The 20921-nt window shown below is 39.4% G+C and overlaps 1 protein-coding gene across 1 annotated transcript in view; it reads right to left on the bottom strand.

The window, feature by feature from the left end:
- CLCA2 (chloride channel accessory 2) overlaps positions 1-14094 on the bottom strand; it is a 47537-nt gene extending 33443 nt beyond the window's left edge. Inside the window, exons 1-2 of the mRNA XM_037012526.2 lie at positions 13788-14094; positions 12785-12922 (exon numbers count right to left, since the gene is read on the bottom strand). Coding sequence (XP_036868421.2) covers positions 12785-12922; positions 13788-13973 — 324 coding nt within the window. The 5' untranslated portion in view covers positions 13974-14094. The remainder of the gene's footprint in view (positions 1-12784; positions 12923-13787) is intronic.
- Between the last annotated feature and the right edge of the window lie 6827 nt (positions 14095-20921).

The raw sequence follows: 20921 nt of genomic DNA, 5'->3' as shown, positions 1-20921 counted from the left end.
AAAAGATCAAATCCAAAGGAAAATCTATCAGGCTTTCATCAGACTTCTAAGCAGAAACTTCAGAGGCCAGAAGGGAGTAGCATGGTATGCTTAATGCAAAGAAACAGAAGGGCCTTGAACCAAGAATACTCTACCTAGCAAGATTATCATTTAAATTTGAAGCAGGGATTAAACAATTTCCAGATATGCACATGTTGAGGGAATTTACCTCAACTTATCTATATATAATCACCATAAATATAAATGGATTGAGTGCACCAATCAAAAGACATAGAGTTACAGAATGGATAAAAAACAGCACCCATCTATATGCTGCCTACAAGAGACTCACTTGAAAGCCAAAGACATACACAGACTAAAAGTGAAGGGATGAAAAAGATATTTCATGCAAATATTAGGGAGAAAAGAGAAGGAGTTGCAGTACTTGTATCAGACAAAATGGACTTCAAAACAAAGAAGTAACAAGAGACAAAGAAGGACATTACATAATGATAAAGGGGTCAGTTCAACAAGATATAACCATTATAAATATCTATGCACCCAACATAGCAGCACCTAAATATGTGAAACAAATACTAACAGAATTAAAGGGGAAAAGAGAATGCAATACATTCATTTTGGGAGACGTCAACATACCACTCATTCCAAAGGACAGATCAACCAGACAGAAAATAAGGAGACAGAGGCACTGAACAACACATTAGAAAAGATGGATCTAACACACATCTACAGAACACTCCACCCAAAAGAAGCAGGATATACATTCTTCTCAAGTACACATGGAACATTTTCAAGAAGAGATCACATACTAGTACACAAAAAGAGCCTCAGTAGCTTTTCCTGAAGGAGGAGCCAAGATGGTGGCATGAGTAGAGCAGCAGAAATCTCCTCCCAAAACCATATATATTTTTGAAAATCCAATCAATCCAACTATCCCTAAAAGAGAGACCAGAAGATACAGGACAACAGCCAGGCTACATGTACAGCTGCGAGAAGCCAGCACCTCATGAAGGGGGTAAGATATAAACTGCGGCCTGGGGGGACCTGAGCGCCCCTCACCCCAGCTCCCAGCAGGAGGAGAGGAGTTGGAGCAGGGAGGGAGAGGGAGCCCAGAACTGCTAAATACTCAGCCGTAGCCATCCACACCAGGAGCACAGACACACAGTGCATGGGGTGCTGGTTACTAGGGAAACAGAACAGTAATAGCTGTGAGTGGATCCCTGCAGCCGGCACCCCTGGGACAAAGAAAAGCGTGTGCATTTTGAAAGTCTTAAAGTGACAGGAACCTCACAGCTGGATGAAAGCGTCCCGGGACACTCAGCTAGGCAGCTGGGAATCCCAGGGAACTCTGGGTGCCCTAACCCTGTGGGCGTGAGCACAACTCTGAGGTCCCTCATGGCGATAAACAGCCTCCCGCCCATTCCCCCTCTGATGTGGCTCTGCCATAGTGGAGCAGCAGTCTGAGAATGGCCATGCCCACAGCAACTGCAGAGCTTACTCCACAGAGGCTGGGCAAGAATCAGAGACCCAATCTGTGTGCAGCTTCCCAGCACAAGCCACTAGGGGTTGCCATTGTCCCAGGAGAGGAAGGCCACAAACTAGCAAGAAGGGACGTTCTCCCAGTTGACACATGTGCCAGCTCCCCACAACTACCTCTATCACCATCAAAAGGGAGACGAATTTGATCCAGACAAAATCACAGAGACAACCCCTGAGAAGGAGCTTGGAGAGATAGACCTAACCAACCCCTGAAAAAGAATTCAAAATAAAGGTCATAACCATGCTGATGGAGCTGCAGAGAAAAATGCAAGAGCTAATGGACAAAGTAGGGAGGGAGACTACAGTAATAAAACAATCTCTGGAAAGATTTAAAAGCAGAATGGATGAGATGCAAGAGGCCATTGATGGAATAGAAACCAGAGAACAGGAATGCATAGAAGCTGATGCAGAGAGAGATAAAAGGATCTCCAGGAATGAAACAAAACTAAGAGAACGGTGAGACCAATCCAGAAGGAACAATATCTGCATTATAGGGGAACCAGAAGAGAGAGAAAAAGGGATAGAAAATGTATTTGAAGAAATAATTGCTGAAAACTTCCCCAAACTGAGGGAGGAAATAGTCGCTCAGAACTCCCAACAGAAGGGACACAAGGAGGACAATACCAAGACACATAATAATTAACATGGCAAAGATCAAGGACAAGGACAGAGTTTTAAAGGCAGCTAGAAAGAGGAAAAATGACACCTACAAAGAAAAACCCATTAGGCTATTATCAGACTTCTCAACAGAAACTTTACAGGCCAGAAGAGAATGGCATGATATATTTAATGCAATGAAACAGAAGGGCCTTGAACCAAGAATACTATATCCAGCACAATTATCATTTAAACTTTAAGGAAGGATTAAACAATTCCCAGACAAGCAAAAGTTGAGGGAATTTGCCTCCTACAAACCACCTCTACAGGGTATTTTAGAGGGACTGCTCTGGATGGGAACACTCCTAAGGCTAAATAGATGTCACCAGAGAAAATAAAATCACAGCAAAGAAAGCAGACCAAACAAATACTAACTAAAGGCAAAAAATAAAATCAACCACCCATAAAAACAGTCAAAGGAAACACAAAAGAACACAGAATAAAACACCCAACATATAAAGAATGGAGGAGGAGGAATAAGAAGGGAGAGAAATAAAGAATCATCAGACAGTGTTTATAATAGCTCAAAAAGTGAGTTAAGTTAGACAGTAAGATACTAAAAAAGCTAACCTTGAAACTTTGGTAACCACGAATCTAAAGCCTGCAATGGCAATAAGTACATATCTTTCAGTAATCACTCTAAATGTAAATGGACTGAATGCACCAATCAAAAGAATCAGAGTAATAGAATGGATAAAAAAGCAAGGGATAGAAAAAGATATTTCATGCAAACAATAGGGAGAAAAAAGCAGGTGTTACAGTACTAGTATCAGACAAAATAGACTTCAAAACAAAGAAAGTCACAAGAGATAAAGAAGGACATTACATAAAGATAAAGGGCTCAGTCCAACAAGAGGATATAACCATTATAAATATATATGCACCCAACACAGGAGCACCAGCATATGTGAAACAAACACAAACAGAACGAAAGGAGGAAATAGAATGCAATGCACTCATTTTAGGAGACGTCAACACACCAATCACTCTAAAGGATAAATCCACCAGACAAAAATTAAGTAAGGACAAAGAGGCACTGAACAACACACTAGAAGAGGAGGACCTCATAGACATCTGTAGAACTCTACATCCAAAAGCAACAGGATACACATTCTTCTCAAGTGCACATGGAGCATTCTCCAAAAGAGACCACATACTAGGCCACAAAAAGAGCTGCAGTAAATTCAAAAAGACTAAAATCCTACCAACCAGCTTTTCAGACCACAAGGGTATAAAACTAGAAATACATTGTACAAAGAAAGCAAAAAGGCTCACAAACACATGGAGGCTTAACAACATGCTCCTAAATAATCAATGGATCAATGACCAAATTAAAATAGAAATCAAGCAATATATGGAAACAAATAACAACAACAACACAAAGCCCCAATTCTGTGGGACACAGTGAAAGCAGTCTTAAGAGGAAAGTACACAGCAAACCTGGCATATTTAAAGAAGGAAGAACAATCCCAAATGAATAGTCTAATGTCACAATTATCGAAATTGGAAAAAGAAGAACAAATGAGGCCTAAAGTCAGCTGAAGGAGGGACACATTGAAGATCAGAGAAGAAATAAATAAAACTGAGAAGAATAAAACAATAGCAAAAATCAATGAAACCAAGAACTGGTTCTTCAAGAAAACAAAATAGATAAGCCTCTAGCTAGACTTATTAAGAGAAAAAGAGAATCAACACACATCAACTGAATCAGAAACAAGAAAGGAAAAATCATGACAGACCCCACAAAAATACAAAGAATTATTAGAGAATACTATGAAAACCTATATGCTAACAAGCTAGAAAACCTAGAAGAAATGGACAACTTCCTAGAAAAATACAACCTTCCAATACTGACCCAGAAAGAAACAGAAAATCTAAACAGACCACTTACCAGCAATGAAATTGAAGCAGTAATAAAAAAAAACTACCCAAGAACAAAACCCCCAGGACAGATGGATTTACCTCGGAATTTTATCAGACATACAGAGAAGATATAATACCCATTCTCCTTAAAGTTTTCCAAAAATAGAAGAGAAGGGAATACCCCCAAAGTCATTTTATGAAGCCAGCATCACCCTAATACCAAAACCAGGCAAAGACCCCAGCAAAAAAGAAAATTACAAACCAATATCCCTGATGTATGTAGATGCAAAAATACTCAATAAAATATTAACCGAATTAAAAAATACGTCAAATGTATCATACACCATTACAAGAGATTTATTCCAGGGATGCAAAGATGGTGCAACATTAAAAAATCCATCAACATCATCCACCACATCAACAAAAAGAAAGACAAAAACCACATGATCTTCTCCATAGATGCTTAAAAAGCATTTGACAAAATTCAACATCCATTCATAATAAAAACTCTCAGCAAAATGGGTATAGAGGGCAAGTACCTCAACATAATAGAGGTCATATATGATAAACCCACAGCCAACATCATACTGAACAGCGAGAAGCTGAAAGCTTTTCCTCTGAGATCAGGAACAAGACAGGGATGCCCACTCTCCCCACTGTTATTTAACATAGTACTGGAGGTCGTAGCCATGGCAATTAGACAAAACAAAGAAATACAAGGAATCCAGGTTGGTAAAGAAGAAGTTAAACTATTTTCAGATGACATGATATTGTATACAAAAAACCCTAAAGACTCTACTCCAAAACTACTATAACTAATATTGGAATTCAGCCAAGTTGCAGGATACAAAATTAACACACAGAAATCTGTGGCTTTCCTATACACTAACAATGAACCAATAGAAAGAGAAATCAGGAAAACAATTCCATTCTCAATTGCATAAAAAAAAAATTCCTAGGAATAAATCTAACCAAAGAAGTGAAAGACCTATACCCTGAAAACTATAAGACACTCTTAAGAGAAATTAAAGAGAACACTAACAAATGGAAACTCATCCCGTGCTCTTGGCTAGGAAGAATTAATATTGTCAAAATGGCCATCCTGCCCAAAGCAATATACAGATTCAATGCAATCCCTATCAAATTACCAACAGCATTCTTCAATGAACAGGAACAAATAGTTCAAAATTTCATATGGAAACACCAAAGACCCCAAATAGCCAAAGCAATCCTGAGAAGGAAGAATAAAGTGGGGGGGATCTCGCTCCCCAACTTCAAGCTCTACTACAAAGCCACAGTAATCAAGAGAAGTTGGTACTGGCACAAGAACAGAGCCACAGACCAGTGGAACAGAATAGAGACTCCAGACATTAACCCAAACATATATGGTCAATTAACATATGATAAAGGAGCCATGGACATGCAATGGAGAAATGAGTCTCTTCAACAGATGGTGCTGGCAAAACTGGACACCTACATGTAAGAGAATGAAACTGGACTGGATCATTGTCTAACCCCATACACAAAAGTAAATTCGAAATGTCTCAAAGACCTGAATGTAAGCCATGAAACCATAAAACTCTTAGAAAAAAATCATAGGCAATAATCTCCTGGACATAAACATTAGCAACTTCTTCATGAACATATCTCCATGGGCAAGGGAAACAAAAGCAAAAATGAACAAGTGGGACTATATCAAGCTGAAAAGTTTCTGTACAGCAAGGGACACCATCAATAGAACAAAAAGGTACCCTACAGTATGGGAGAATATATTTATAAATGACAGATCTGATAAAGGGTTGACATCCAAAATATATAAAGAGCTCATGCACCTCAACAAACAAAAAGCAAATAATCCAATTAAAAAATGGGCAGAGGAGCTGAACAGGCAGTTCTCCAAAGAAGAAATTCAGATGGCCAAAAGACACATGAAAAGATGCTCCACATCTCTAGTCATCATAGAAATGCAAATTAAAACTACAATGAGATATCACCTCACACCAGTAAGGATTGCCATCATCGAAAAGACAAACAACAACAAATGTTGGCAAGGTTGTGGAGAAAAGGGAACCCTCCTACACTGCTGGTGGGAATGTAAATTAGTTCAACCATTGTGGAAAGCAGTATGGAAGTTCCTCATAAAGCTCAAAATAGAAATACCATTTGACCCAGGAATTCCACTTCCAGGAATTTACCCTAAGAATGCAGCACTCCAGTTTGAAAGAGGCAGATGCACCCCTATGTTTATCGCTGCACTATTTACAATAGCCAAGAAATGGAAGCAACCTAAATGTCCATCAGTAGATGAAGAGATAAAGAAGGTGTGGTACATATAGACAATGGAATATTATTCAGCCATAAGAAGAAAACAAATCCTACCATTCACAACAACATGGATGGAGCTAGAGGGTATTATGCTCAGTGAAATAAGCCAGGCAGAGAAAGACAAGTACCAGATGATTTCACTCATATGTGGAGTATAAGAACAAAGAAAAACTGAAGGAACGAAACAGCAGCAGAATCATAGAACCCAAGAATGGACCAAGAGTTACCAAAGGGAAAGGGACTGGGGAGGATGGGTGGGAAGGGAGGGATAAGGGTGGGGAAAAAGAAAGGAGGCATTACGAATAGCATGTATAATGTGGGGGGAGGCACGGGGAGGGCTGTGCAACACAGAGAAGACAAGTAGTGATTCTACAGCATCTTACTACGCTGATGGACTGTGGCTGTAATGGGGTTTGTGGGGGGGACTTGGTGAAGTGGGGAGCCTAGTAAACATAATGTTCTTCATGTAATTGTAGATTAATGTTAAAAAAATTAAAAAAAATGAGCCTCAGTAAATTCAGAAAGATTGAAATTGTACCAACCAGCTTTTGAGAACAAAAAGGTATGAAACTAGAAATAGATTATGCAAAGAAAACTAAAAGCCCACAAACACATGGAGGCTTAAAAACATGCTCCTAAATAATCAATAGATCAATGACCAAAAACAGAAATCAAGCAATGTATGGAGAGAAATGACAACACCAACCCAAAATCTGTGAGATGCAACAAAGGCAGTTCTAAGAGGAAAGTGTACTGCAATACAGGCTTACCTCAAGAAGGAACAATCCCATATAAACAGTCTAGACTCACAATTAATGAAACTAGAAAAAAGAAAGAAGAAATAAGGCCCAAAGTCAGCAGAGGAGGGACATAATTAAAGATCAGAGCAGAAATAAATAAAATTGTGAGGAATAAAACAATAGAAAGAATCAATGAAACCAGGAGCTGGTTCTTTGAGTAAATGAACAAAATAGATAAACCTATAGCCGGAGTTATCAAGAAAAACAGAGAGTGTATGCACATAAACAGAATCAGAAGTGAGAAAGGAAAAATCACTATGCACACCACAGAAATACAGAGAATTATTAGAGAATATGAAAAATTATATGCTAACAAACTGGATAACCTAGAAGAAATGGACAACTTTCTAGAAAAATACAACCTTCCAAGACTGACTCAGGAATAAACAGAAAATCTGAACATACCAATTACCATCAATGAAATTGAACTAGTTATCAAAAAACTACCTTAGAACCAAAGTTCTGGACCAGATGACTTCATTGCTGAATCTTATCAAACATTTAGTGAAGACCTAATACCCATCCTCATTAAAGTTTTCCAAAAAATATAGAGGGAATACTTCCAATCTCATTCTATGAGGCCAGCATCACCCTAATACCAAAACCAGGCAAAGGCACCACAAATAAAGAAAATTACAGACCAATATCCCTGATGAACATAGACAGAAAAATCCTCAAAAAAATCTTAGGAAGCCGAATTCAAAAATACATCAAAAAGATCATCAATAATGATCAAATAGGATTTATTCCATGAATGCAAGGATCATATGATTGTCAAAAACCATCAACATAGTACACCACATCATCAAAAAGAAGGACAAAGGTCACATGATCATCTCCATAGATGCTAAAAAAGCATTTGAAAAAATTCGACATGTATTCATTATAAAAACTCTCAACAAAATGGGTATGGAGGGCAAATACCTCAACATAATAAAGGCCATATATGAAAAACCCACAGCCAACATCATACTTAACAGCAAAAAGCTAAAAGCTTTTCATTTATGATTGGGAACAGTACAAGGATGCCCACTCTCTCACTTTCATTTAACATAGTACTGAAATCTTAGCCACGGCAATCAGACAACACAAAGAAATAAAAGGCATCCAAATTGGTAAGGGAGAAGGTAAACTGTCACTGTTTGCAGATGACATTGTATTGTACATAAAAAACACTAAAGAATCCACCCAAAAACTACTAGAACTAATAACTTAATTCAGCAAAGTAATAGGATACAAAATTAATACACAGAAATCTGTTGCATTTCTATATACTAATGATGAACTAACAGGAAGAGAAATCAGGAAAACAACTCCATTTATGACTGCATCAAAAAGAGTAAAATACCTAGGAATAAACCTAGCCAAGGAAGTGAAAGAATTATACCCTGAAAACTACAAACCTTCATGAGAGAAATTAAAGAAGTCATCAATAAATGGAAATACAATCCATGCTTATGGATAGGAAGAATTAATATTGTCAAAATGGCCATCCTGCCTAAAGCAATCTACAGAGTCAATGCAATCCCTATCAAAATACCAACAGCATTCTTCAACGAACTAGAACAAATCATTCTAAAGTTCATATAGAAACACAAAGACTGTGAATAGCCAAAGCAATCCTGAGAAGGAAGAATAAAGCTGGGAGAATTACCCTCCCTAACTTTTAGCTCTACTACAAAGTTACAGTAATCAAAACAATTTGGTACTGGCACCAGAACAGACCCATAGATCAATGGAACAGAATAGAGAGCCCAGATATAAACCCAAGCATATACATCCAATTAATATATGATAAAGGAGCCATGGAAATACAATCGGGAAAAGACAGCAAATTCAACAACTGATATTGGCCAAACTAGACAGCTACATGTCAGAGAATGAAACTGGATTATTGTGTAACTCCATACACAAAAGTAAACTTGAAGTGGATCAAAGACTTGAATATAAGTCATGAAACCATAAAACTCTTAGAAGAAAACAGGCAAAAATTTCCTGAATATAAATATGAGCAGTTTTTTCCTGAACACATCTCCTCAGGGAAGGGAAACAAAAGCAAAATGAACAAATGGGTCTACATCAAACAAAAAACTTTCTGTACGGCAAAGGACACCTTCAATAGAACAAAAAGGTATCCTACAGTATGGGAGAATATATTTGTAAACAACATATCCGACAAGGGGTTAACACCCAAAATATATAAAGAACTCACATTCCTCAACACCCAAAAAGCAAATAACCTGATTAAAAAATGAGTATAGGATCTAAACAGACCCTTTTCTAAACAAGAAATTCATGTGATCAACAGGCACATGAAAAGATGCTCCACATCGCTAATTATCATGGAAATGCAAATTAAAACCACAATGAGATATCACCTCACACCAGTTAGGATGGCCAACATCCAAAAGACAAGGAACAACAAATTCTGATGAGGATGCGGAGAAAGGGGAACCCTCCTACACTTCTGGTGGATATGTAAATTAGTTCAACAATTATGGAATACAATATGAAGGTTCCTCAGAAAACTAAAAATAGAAATACCGTTTGACTCAGGTATTCCACTCCTAGGAATTTACCCAAAGAAAACAAGATCCCAGATTCAAAAAGACATATGCATCCCTATGTTTACTGCAGCACTTTTTACAATAGCCAAGATAAGGAAGCAACCTAAGTGTCCATCAGGAGATGAATGGATAAAGAAGAAGTGGTACATACACACAATGGAATATTATTCAACCTTAAAAAGAAAACAAATCCTGCCATTTGCAACAACATGGATGGAGCCAGAGGGTATTATACTTAGATGAAATAAGCCAGGCAGAGGAAGACAAGTACCAAATGATTTCATTCATTTGTGGAGTATAACAACAAAGCAAAACAAGAAACAAATCAGCAGCAGACTCACACTCCAAGAAGGCACTAGCAGTTACCAAAGGGGAGGGCTTTGGGAGGATGGGTGGGGTGATAGGGAGATGGGGATTGAGTGGCACTGTCATCAGCACACATAATGTTGGAGGTTCACGGGGAAGGCAGTAAAGCACAGAGAATACAAGTGGTGACTATACCATCTTACTATGCTGATAGATAGTGACTGCAGTGTGGTATTTATGGGGGACTTTATAATATGGATGAATGTAATAACCACAATGTTGCTCATGTGAAACCTTTATAAGATTGCATATCAATGATACCTTCATTAAAAAATCAGTAAAAAAAGATTACAGCTTTTTGTGAACAACTTTTTGTGGGTTACTTCATCAGTACAAGACAATAGGGTGATAAATTCATAATCAATTATATCAGCAAAACAATCATTCTAATGAGGTTATATTTCATCTTGTACCCTGACCATTTCAATAATTATTGATGAAACACAATATTTTAAGTCCAAAACTAAAAATCTATTCAAATAACCTTCTAGAGAATTAAATTTTATATAGATTATTATTTCTTTTATATTTAGTGAGATTATATGTCTTAGGACTTGCTTTTAGAAATTAAGTATACTGTTAACTTACTTAAAAAGCTGATTCTGTAGTAATGGATCTAATGTGATCCTATAAGCACATATGAAATTATCACTGTAGATACTTGGTGTGTAATGTTTGATTTGTGTTTGTGTGTGTGTGCACATGTGCCACTGAGGAATAGAGGAAGGTAATATTTTCATTTTTATTCTGCATTATTTCCACAATGATTTTTTTACAATTAGGATGAATTACTTTTATAACAATTGATATTTATGTTTAGAAAGACAAGAATTCAAGCCAATACCTACAAAAAGGACTGCAAACATCATAGTCTGGATAGTCTTGGGTAGTCTTCCCTTGCACAAAATCTCATTCCTATGTCTGGAAATTTGTTCTGAAGCTAAAAGGAAGGAGTGCTCTGCCTGGGATGGAATACTCAGAGGCTGTTTGGGGGTGTATCCTACCTGATAGGTCATAACTCTTACCCACTTTTCCTGACCCTCCCTCACTTCCCCTACTTCCTACCTATATTAGACTGTAGATTTACAAGGACAGGGACTACTCTGCTTATCCCTGTGTCCTCTGCAGTGCCTCATGTAGCCCCTGAATACAGTGATCATTCACTGTCTAACATTATGAAGTTAAAGGAATTAGTATCAACAGATATATAAGCAGCATTCAGTGACTAATTTTCCTCTGATCTTTTGGTTCAGTAGTATTATCATTTTTGTTTTAGCTATTTATTTCTCTTCCCTTCTTTAGGATCAGGAGCTACCTGGTTTTGATATAAACTGTCTGCAATGTTTCTTTGTTTACTGAAGGCCAACGTAAATGCCATCTATATAGATAGCTAGAGACAATATGGCTTAGTTCAAAGAGCATGTGCTTTGGAATCGAGTAGACATGGATTCAACTTTGGCTTTGTAATGTATTGGTTCTTTAACTTGGGACAAATCTTTATCTTATTGGAGCCTCAGTTTTCTAATTTCTAACAGCAACTATTTTTAGGGTGAGAGAATTTAACAGTATATGTAGATCCCTGGAGATAGTGGAAGCTTATTAAACACTCTTTTCCCAGTCTATCCCAGTTCCTCTGTCTCTCCTATCTCCATGCCCAAGTATTGTCAGATGCTTTCCTTTGGTCAAAAATCAAACCCTTTTAAGAGCTTCTTTAATTTCTTCAGGACAGTGGGGTGCTATCTAGATTGAGAGAGTGACTTCAAAGGAGAACTAAAAGGATCTTGGGAAATTTCATACCAAATGACACAAATAAAGAAAAGGGGAAAATGTACCATGTGTCCCAGCCCTTCTGTCTGAGCTTTAATTATAGACCTCAGATCTGCTCCACTGATGAAGCCCTGAGCTAAGTTCTTAATGCCTCTGCTCCTGCCCCTTCCGGTAGCTGCCAGGCGTCTCGTTCACAGCAAGTTCACATAGTCATTTGCCAAATTTATTTAACATTTGTTTAGAGCATGCATACCAGTATGTACCAGGCATTGCCATGAATGTTTAGCTCTGATCTACAGTTTATAAGAGTCCTTCCAAAGTTAAGTTCTTTTTTGGTTGGAAAAGTTGGCCACTCCTCACCTGCCCCACTTCCAGTCTTCCTGCTTACTAATATGCTCCTCAAAAACAACATCCTGGACTTGGGCTCATGTGAAATTCTGCTAATTTACACCCTGGCAGGAGATGACAGTCTTATTTATATATGTGTGGGTGGCTTATGTTTCTGTCTGGACATGCATGTTTATGCCTCTGACAGGGTGGGAAATGAAGATAGTCATAATTGGGACTGTTCCCTTCACAGCTCATACTCAGTATATAAAACTCATTTTTGGCCCTTTACTAGAAATTTCAGGAGGGACCTTGTGAATCCCAAGTAAAGAGATCTTCTGAGAAGATGATCTTGGGCAATGGGATTTTTCATGTTTTTATTCCATAATTTGCACTAATTTATTATATTCCCATATATTTTGTGGAGTATAATTTTTCCAAAAATAATATTTGTATATTAATATCAAAGATTTGTTTTTGCTTAAGTTCTCACTTTTAAAGTTTGAACACAGTATATTTATTTGTTTGTTTCCCCTTGAGTTAAGCTCATTTAATGAAATCCTGAATTCTTACCTTTTCATATGACTCTTGTTTTACTTTGCTGTAATTATTAGCTTTCCATGTGGCAGGTATTAAAATCTTTATATTTCTGAAAAACACTCTTCTCTTGGTAGCATTGAATAGGTAAAAAGAAGCTTCAGTTATCATTTCCTATAAGCAAATAAAAGTTTATTTGATTACCTGTTAATTCCTTATGTTTCAGTTTTCTGTTTATACTTGGATAAGTAGCAATGAAAAATAGTGAAAGTGGTTTGAGGAACCCATTCTATTTAAGGCTGAACTTACAAGTATGGCTTTAAACTTTGGGAAAACTTTGGAGCAAAATAAATACATTTCAAATGGTTATCTGGAAGAGATTTTAGGACACTAATTGTGAGTCTGGGCTTGCCTATATAACTTTCCCAATTTTGAGAAAGGCTTTTAAGCTTTTACCAAACAAATCCCTTTCCTGTCACAACTGTGGGCATGTTCAGCACCACACCTTCTGATGAAACTGATTTCACTGAAGCAATACCACAAGGCAACACGTAAGTAATGGAGCCATTACTTCACCTCACAGAACATTCGGAAGAAAAGAAAGAATTTTGCTCTTTGGCACACCATGCAGGCTCTCACTCTTTCAGTATGAGAATTCTCACCCTCAGGATGGAATCTGACAGCACAGTTTTAATAAGCACAGTCATGCTTATTCAACTAACATCTGGTCTTTATTGCCACAATGGGTTATTTTTTAAGCTGCTACCCCAAAAACAGTCATGTAGGAAACAAAAAAGCTAAAATTAGTTGTAACCAGCAACAAAAATTCATAGGGGGCTAGTTCAACACTGTGATCTGAGAATGCAAAGAATTAGGTGAACAAACTGGTTTGGCCATAATTATACTTTTTTGTGCCATCTTTAAGCAACGCTGCCCTCTTCACAGCTCAGATATGACCCAGGCAGGGTGGTTAGCCCTTCAAAGCAGCTGCATTCCTGTTCTAATGGGATAATGGTATTGACTTCTGCTTGCCACTCACCTTAATGTTGGATATGAGGTTCTGATCCTCGGACACCCGAGGATGGATTGCAACAAGTAACCCATCATAGCCATTGTCTTGAAGCTGCACTCCGACTCCCAAGAATAGGAGCTCTGGACTCAGGGCCACCAGGAGAACCATAAACTTCAGGCTGCAAGTAGGACCCACATGGTCCCTGTGTGTCATGATGTCAATGAGCCTCCGATTTACTCACAGTGATCCTGCTGGGTCCATTGTGCCAAGATGTTAATGGGGAGGCAGTTAGTTTCTTCCTGAACTCGGAAGGTCCTGGAACTTGTGATAAAGGAGTTACCTCCTTTGAAAAATGTGGGTGGATCTTTCTGAGACCTGCCTCTACAAGTCCTTTTCCTCTGGGCCATGCCACACTTGGCTGTTCTGGGGCTGAGCTTCCTTGTGAATCAGAGTTGGGCAAGATATCTTCCATCCCTTAGTCATTTTACGTCCCTGAAGGAGGAGGGAAGTAAGGTAGGAGCTTGAAAGAAGAAGCCTGACTGGCTGGGCTGGAAATCAGAGGATCTGGATTGTTCAATCCACTTTCAGTAAAAACACAGAAATCGATAGTGATTTTTCTTGCCTCATCCTTGACAACCTCCTCCATCAGTCAGCACAGCCACTGCCCTACTGCAGGTGGGGCAGGTGAGGAGTGGCCAACTTTTCCAACCAAAAGTCATTTTTTGTTTGTTGTCAGATTCCCTTGTCTGCTTATTTTGAATATTTGGAAATCTGTCTTACAAATCTGTCCCTGGGGCCCTCAGATCATGTAATCTGGGCAAGTTCTCAGCTGACTGCTGGGGGAAGGTGTCAGATATCCCCCAGGGAGGGCCATGTGCTAGGAACACAGATGCCTGTGCAGCCCACAGAGGCCTTTCCCTCTGCCCTCACTGCCTTTTCTTTCTGGACCAGGGAAAAGAATATGTTTCTCTTTCAGCAACTCTTTCCTGAGCACAAGGCTGTGCCTCAATCACCCTTCCATCTCCCCAGGACTTATCACAGGATCTGGTATATAGCAGACTTCACAAATATGTCATAAGTGATGAATAATACCTGATAGTTAGGTAATGCTTTAGAGTCTGCAAATGAGCCCATTTAAATGTCAGTTCCCTGATCCAGGTAACATTTTGACTTCTATTTTTCAATGAAATCATTGAGTCTCAGAAAGATTAAGAAAATTAGCCATTGGGGAAAGGAACTATTACTGTGTGATGGTTTTTATCAAGCCTATTTTACGGGTTAAAAATACTAAGGCTCAGAAAATCTTAGCAATTAGGTCAAGGTTGTGCAAGTATTTTTGTAGTGCTAGAATGAGACCCTAGTGCTAAAATGAAACTCCAAATTCTCTTGTTTTTCACTATGTCATGCTGTGGTACTTTAATTAGTCATAAGAAACACATATTTGGTCATTCAAATGATTAAACCTGCATTTCCCAGATGTATTTGGTCTTCATCCACAGTTCCTGAAAACACTGCAGTCTTAAAGGTGAAAAGGTGTTTTGTCATGTTAATGAGAGACTTTTGGACCCCACTCAAGGGCAGGGGCTGGAGGCTGAAGCAGCCAATGGCCAGTAATTTAGTCAATCATGACTATGCAATGAAATCCTCACAAAAACCCCTGAGAAAGCTTATTGCTCTGTCTGCTCTGCCGGGTTGGATCCTGCTTCTCAGTTGGAGAAGCCTTTAAGCTTGGGGAACCAAAATACCTCCATGTGCCACCAAGCCAGGCCCCAAGCTGCATGAGGATAGAAGCTCCTTTATTTGGGACCATGCCCTATGTCTCTCTTCATCTGGCTATTGACTTTTATCCTTAACGGAATCCTTTATTAAACTAGTAAACCAAAGTGCTTTCCTGAATTCTGTGAGCCGCCCTAGCAAATTAATCGAACCTAAGGGGGAGGTCGTCTAGAACCTCCAATCAGAAGCACAGGTAAACTGCCTGCAGCTTGCAACCTACGTCTGGTGTGGTGGGTGGAGAGCAGTCTTGCAAGAGGGAGCCCTTAGCTGGGGAATCTGGTGCTGTCTCTGGGCAGAGAGCATCAGAATTGAATTGAGTTGAGTTCTCCAATACCCTGATGGTTTTCGAGAATTGCTTGGTGTTAGTATGTGTAGTAAAATCCCCTCCTATATTTTTACACACATTGGAATTGGGTCTGCAAACCCGAATGGAGTTTTACTACTATTACTGCTCTGTATAATATTGGTATTGTTATATATATATATATATATATGTAGAAAAAAAAATACACCAGTGCACATGCTCTTTCATGTTCTCAAGAAATTAGACAAGAAGTGTTAAGAGCTGCTGCACTGAGGGCCAGTTTTTCTCTTGCTATCTGTCTGCTTGGAACCTCTTCTCTCACTACTTCTCATCTGCTTTTTCTTAAATCCATCTGGGCTTGGAGGCTGAGCTGAGGGTCCTTAACTAGGTCCCTCTTTTATGCTTTCATAGCATCAGATAACCTCTCCTTTGAAGCATGATCATGGTTAGAAGGTCACATTCATATTGAATAATTGGTTGTCTGCTTCGCACTGAAAGGCATGTAAGAGAAGGGGCCCTGTCTGTTTTTATTACTGCCTCTTCAGCACCTAGCTCAGTAAACTCTTGTTAAATGTTTGTTGAATGAATGATTGAATGGAGTCAGGAGAAGTAAGTAAAAGCCAAATTATGAAGGAACCCTGGATTATAGTGTGAAAATAATAAATAAGTATTCCCCCCACTTTGAAAGTATCTCTTCTAGAAGGTACCTCTTCTGTTCTGGAGCAGGTTCTCCCTTGCTCCCTCCTGACAAAAGGCCCTTGGGCATTGATGCCCCCTGGGTCGGTAGGAGAATGGAATGTTGCTGGTGAGCATGGGCTGCCAAAGCTGCTCACTCTACAGCTCAGAGATCAGCTTTGCTGTCTTGTCTTCTGGGGCTGATTCCCAGCTGTGGGTTTTTTCCCCTCACTCACATTGTATCTAGAGTGAAAACCCCGAGGTGTGGGAACTCCATAGCTTTGCCTGTAACTGAGACTTGCTGGTTAAAACTGCATTTTATTTTCAACCTTCCTAGGCAGTTTATTTTCTTACACCAATCTTGTGCTTTTAAGAAAAACATTATTCCCACCAGCAAAGCAATATGCTCAAAAATTAAACTCGTAAGCCATACTGTGAGAGTAGCTTTTCACTATTAGGGCAGTTTCCTTTTGCCACCATGCACACCTTATAAGTTGTTCACTGGTGAGAGGGTCACGCAGGGCTGACATCGAGCTCTCCCTCCACTTGTTCCCACCAAAAGTGACAGTGGCTCCTACAGAAAGTGGGGTAGAGAATGTTGGCTAGAGAGTGTGTATAGCTTTGTAATGAACAGCTTTCAGTGAACAATCTTGTCCAACTGCCCCTGAGTTAACGCTGAACAAGCAGGCTTTGCTCACCCTGGGCTGAGATTCAGGTACTGACGTCCACTCCTGTCTATCTGCTTTGTGCTTCCTTCCTTCTGGAACCTAATCCCCAGGTCTGGTCACTTGACTGGACTCCACTTTTATCGTCTGACCCTATAAGATTCCCTGTCACTGAGCTGTTCTCTGATCCTGTCTTGGGAGTCACATTGACTCCTAAAAGCCTTTTACTACCGCCTCTGTTCTGACCTACCCTCAGAACCCGTTTTGTTCTCAGAAACCAGGCCTGGGGCCATGCCAGTTGAAGATCTCTTCATACTTCATTCTCCTGACCAGGCTGACCCTACAGGAGACAAAATGAAAAGCTGGGTGAAACTGACTTGGCTAAGTAACTTTATCAACAAAAAAGAATAATGTATCCTTTCATTCAAAAAGTAAGTATCACTGCTCATATCTATAGATTTTATGGTATTTGAGAAATGGAATATACCCAAAATGAGAGAAAATGGGAGTACACTGCTCAAGCATTTATTTCAATGCCATATAAATTCTAGGAATCTGCTCTGCTTTTATCTGCTTTCAAGAAAATAAGTTTTTCAATTTCAGTAACTAAAGCACATCTTCGTTCATTCACCATGGCCCCCAAAGTCTTCTCTGTGTGTTTATTTTCATTAAGTCTGCAGATAGAGACCCACCATGAAAGTGAGTAAAACATGAAGTTGGTGTCAGAGAAGTCAAGGAGATATGAGTTCTGGTGGAGTCCAGGAAAGTTTTGGATTATTACCTCTCAGGGTTCTGTTTCAGTTCTTCAGCAATCCCATTTAGAATAGGAAAGCATGGTTCACTTTGTGGCTGGCTTCTGTAAGTCTGGGAAAAGGAAATCCTGGGGCAAAATACCCCTAAAAACCAAAATCAGTCAAAGGGAGAAATAAAGTTTAAAACCCGTTTATTGCTCACAAACTGCAGTCCCAGGCTGTCTTTCTTTTCTGCTCAAGCAGCAACCACACCCACCCTCCCCCTTATCTCTCAGCTACAGATAAGCCCTCTGTGGCCCAGGTAATTACCCATTGATATGGAGATGAACTTCTCCACCCCTGAGGAAAGATGCAAATGTACTAAAGCCTACTTATTTACACCTCTGAAGGCCTGTTGATATGCAGATGTACCAAAGCCAGGTGAGAAATTCTGGAAATGTTTCAATTTTACCCACAGTCCACCCCTCCAGAAATCTCACCTTACAATTTACTCAATCCCCCTCTTCTGACCAATCTAGTAACATGCAATAGCAACAGCAATAAAATCTTGATAATCCTCAAGCCAGAGGATTCAGCCTATGCAGATTAAGTAAATGTGCTTTACAGCACAATCTCTCACTAAGCACAAAATACGTTTCTACACTTGTTTACTCATTCCTAACAATCATGCTAGATTGCTCACAAAACTTTTACCAAGCATTAGACAAAGTCAAGCCTCTTTTTAAGCATTATTTTCTTGACAACAGCAAGAAATTATAATTTTCAAGCCAGAGGATTCAGCTAGGTTCAAAGTCCCATGCAGATTAAGTTCAAAGCTTGTCTTCTAAACACCTGTTGATATGCAGATGCACCAAAGCCAGGTGAGAAATTCTGGAAATGTTTCAATTTTACCCACAGCTTCAAATCAAATGGGCAAAATTTTAGTTTTGCAATATTTATAAAACAAATCAAAATAGAAATGAGACAAATTACAAAGACTGAGAATTTGAATAAAACATGGCATTTCCAAGGACCCAAATGGCACATTTCACCCCCCTTAACTCTGGGGAGAAAATCCCAGGCAAATACTTTGAAACCAAAATCAGTCAAAGGGAGAAATGTAGTTTATTTTTTACAAGCAGTCATCCACTTCTGCTCCCCAAGGTCTCTTGTGACCAGGCTGCAGAAGAAGCCCCCACCCAACCTCTCGGGTCCAGATAAGCCCTCCCTTGCCCCTATAATTACCTGTGGACATGGAGATGGACTACTTCTCTCCACCCTCTGGAAAAACCCATTGTATGAAGATGCACTAAAGCCAGGATTCTGGAAATATTGCAGTTTTACCCACACTCCCTTACCCCATTTTCTTCAAAGTTATGCTCATTTTCAAAGCAAAGGAGTTAAGTGGATTGTCCAGTTAGGGTCTGGAAAGTCCTTTGTGTTTGTTGAGTCACCACCATGTCAAAGCATGGAGCTCTTACACTTCATTTCCAGTTTCTTGAATTCTCCCCATGTGGTCTTATACCTCCAGGCTTTTGCTATGAAACTTCCTCTGACCCTCACTGTGGCAATAACTCTGCAGATGACTTTGTACATTAAAAAAAAAACTCCAAAATTTGTTGAAATGAATAGAAAGCAAGAAGAACTTTTAAGGATGTGGGTAAAATTGTGATATTTCCAGAATATGTCACCTGGTCTTAGTGTATCTGCATCCTCAGGGGTGGAGAGAAGTATGGCTTTAGTGCATTTGCATATCAATAGGCATTTCTCAGGGGGTGGAGAGAAGTTCATCTCCATATCAATGGGTAATTACCTGGGCAACTGGAGGGCTTATCTGAACCTGAGAAGTGAGGGGGAGTGCTGACTAGCTTCAGCCATAGCAGGAAAGAGAGACAGCCCTGGACTGCAGTTTGTAAGCAATAAACAGGTTTTAAACTTTATTTCTCCCTTTGACTGATTTCAGTTTTAGAGGTATTTTACCCCAGGATTTCCTCTCCCCGGACTTACAAAGGATAACCCAATAAAGAAAATGGAAGAAAGGTATGGAATATTCCTTATTGGCAAAACAGGCATAACATTGCTTTTTATAAAATATCAGTATCTATCATGCACCCAGGATATGGGATCATGTGGATGTAAAATATCATTATCATTGTTAGGGGGGTATTGTGTATCTTCCTTGGCTCCTGTCCCTGCCATGAAATTGAAGGGCAGAGACACAGCAGTGAAGCAAAGCAAAAGCTCTATTCAAAGTTACCCAAAGACAGAAAAGCACAGGCGACCCCAGGCAGGAGAGGCACCCTGAAAGGTCAGAGAGAAAGTCTATGCACTTAAAAAGTGCAGGCAACCTCAGAGAGAGGTGTGAACTGAAAGACTGGGGTTCCCCCTTCCAAAGACCCCTCAGGAATGTGACAAAGGGCTAGTGGTGTGCACCTGTTAAGTGGTCTCAAGATGTTTATCTTTGATGAGACATTAAGTTTCTTATCAGTCCTCCAGGTAATTCTGTAAAATTACCTTAACCCAAGAAATTCACTGCTCTGATTCCCTCCCAGGATAGCGCTTCCTGTTCTAGGAGCATATCAATTAAGACTGTCTGCCCTGCCTCCAAGGTGGGCTGAGTTATTGTCTGTTTGGTAAAGAGTATGTTAAGTTACTTCTTAACTTCTTGACTTCTTGAGTTTTAAAATGCAATTTTAGCTTTAAGGTGGAATCTTTCCTGTCTTTATTATGCTGTTTATACCTCAGCCTTTTAGCAGGCTGAAGCAAGTCTTACAATGGCATGATCCAGTTGACACAGTGAAGGCATGGGCTGTGCTCAGACACTTTTCCTTATCTGGGGAATATTCAAACATTCCAGGCCAAGCTGCTCCTGGCCTTCTGAGCTTCAACTGATGAATTAATCAACTCTGGGTCTTTTCTGAGTCTCTAGTTTCAACTGGTCAATTCTGAGTTCCTTGTAGTGGGCTTCACTGGCCTTATTTCTCTCTTCACCCCACTCACATCTATATTC

The sequence above is a fragment of the Manis javanica genome, chromosome 4 (assembly GCF_040802235.1).
Source record: "Manis javanica isolate MJ-LG chromosome 4, MJ_LKY, whole genome shotgun sequence".
NCBI classification, from domain to species: domain Eukaryota; kingdom Metazoa; phylum Chordata; class Mammalia; order Pholidota; family Manidae; genus Manis; species Manis javanica.
The sequence above is the reverse complement of the archived record's forward strand: the minus strand, read 5'-3'. Positions and strand labels throughout refer to the sequence as shown.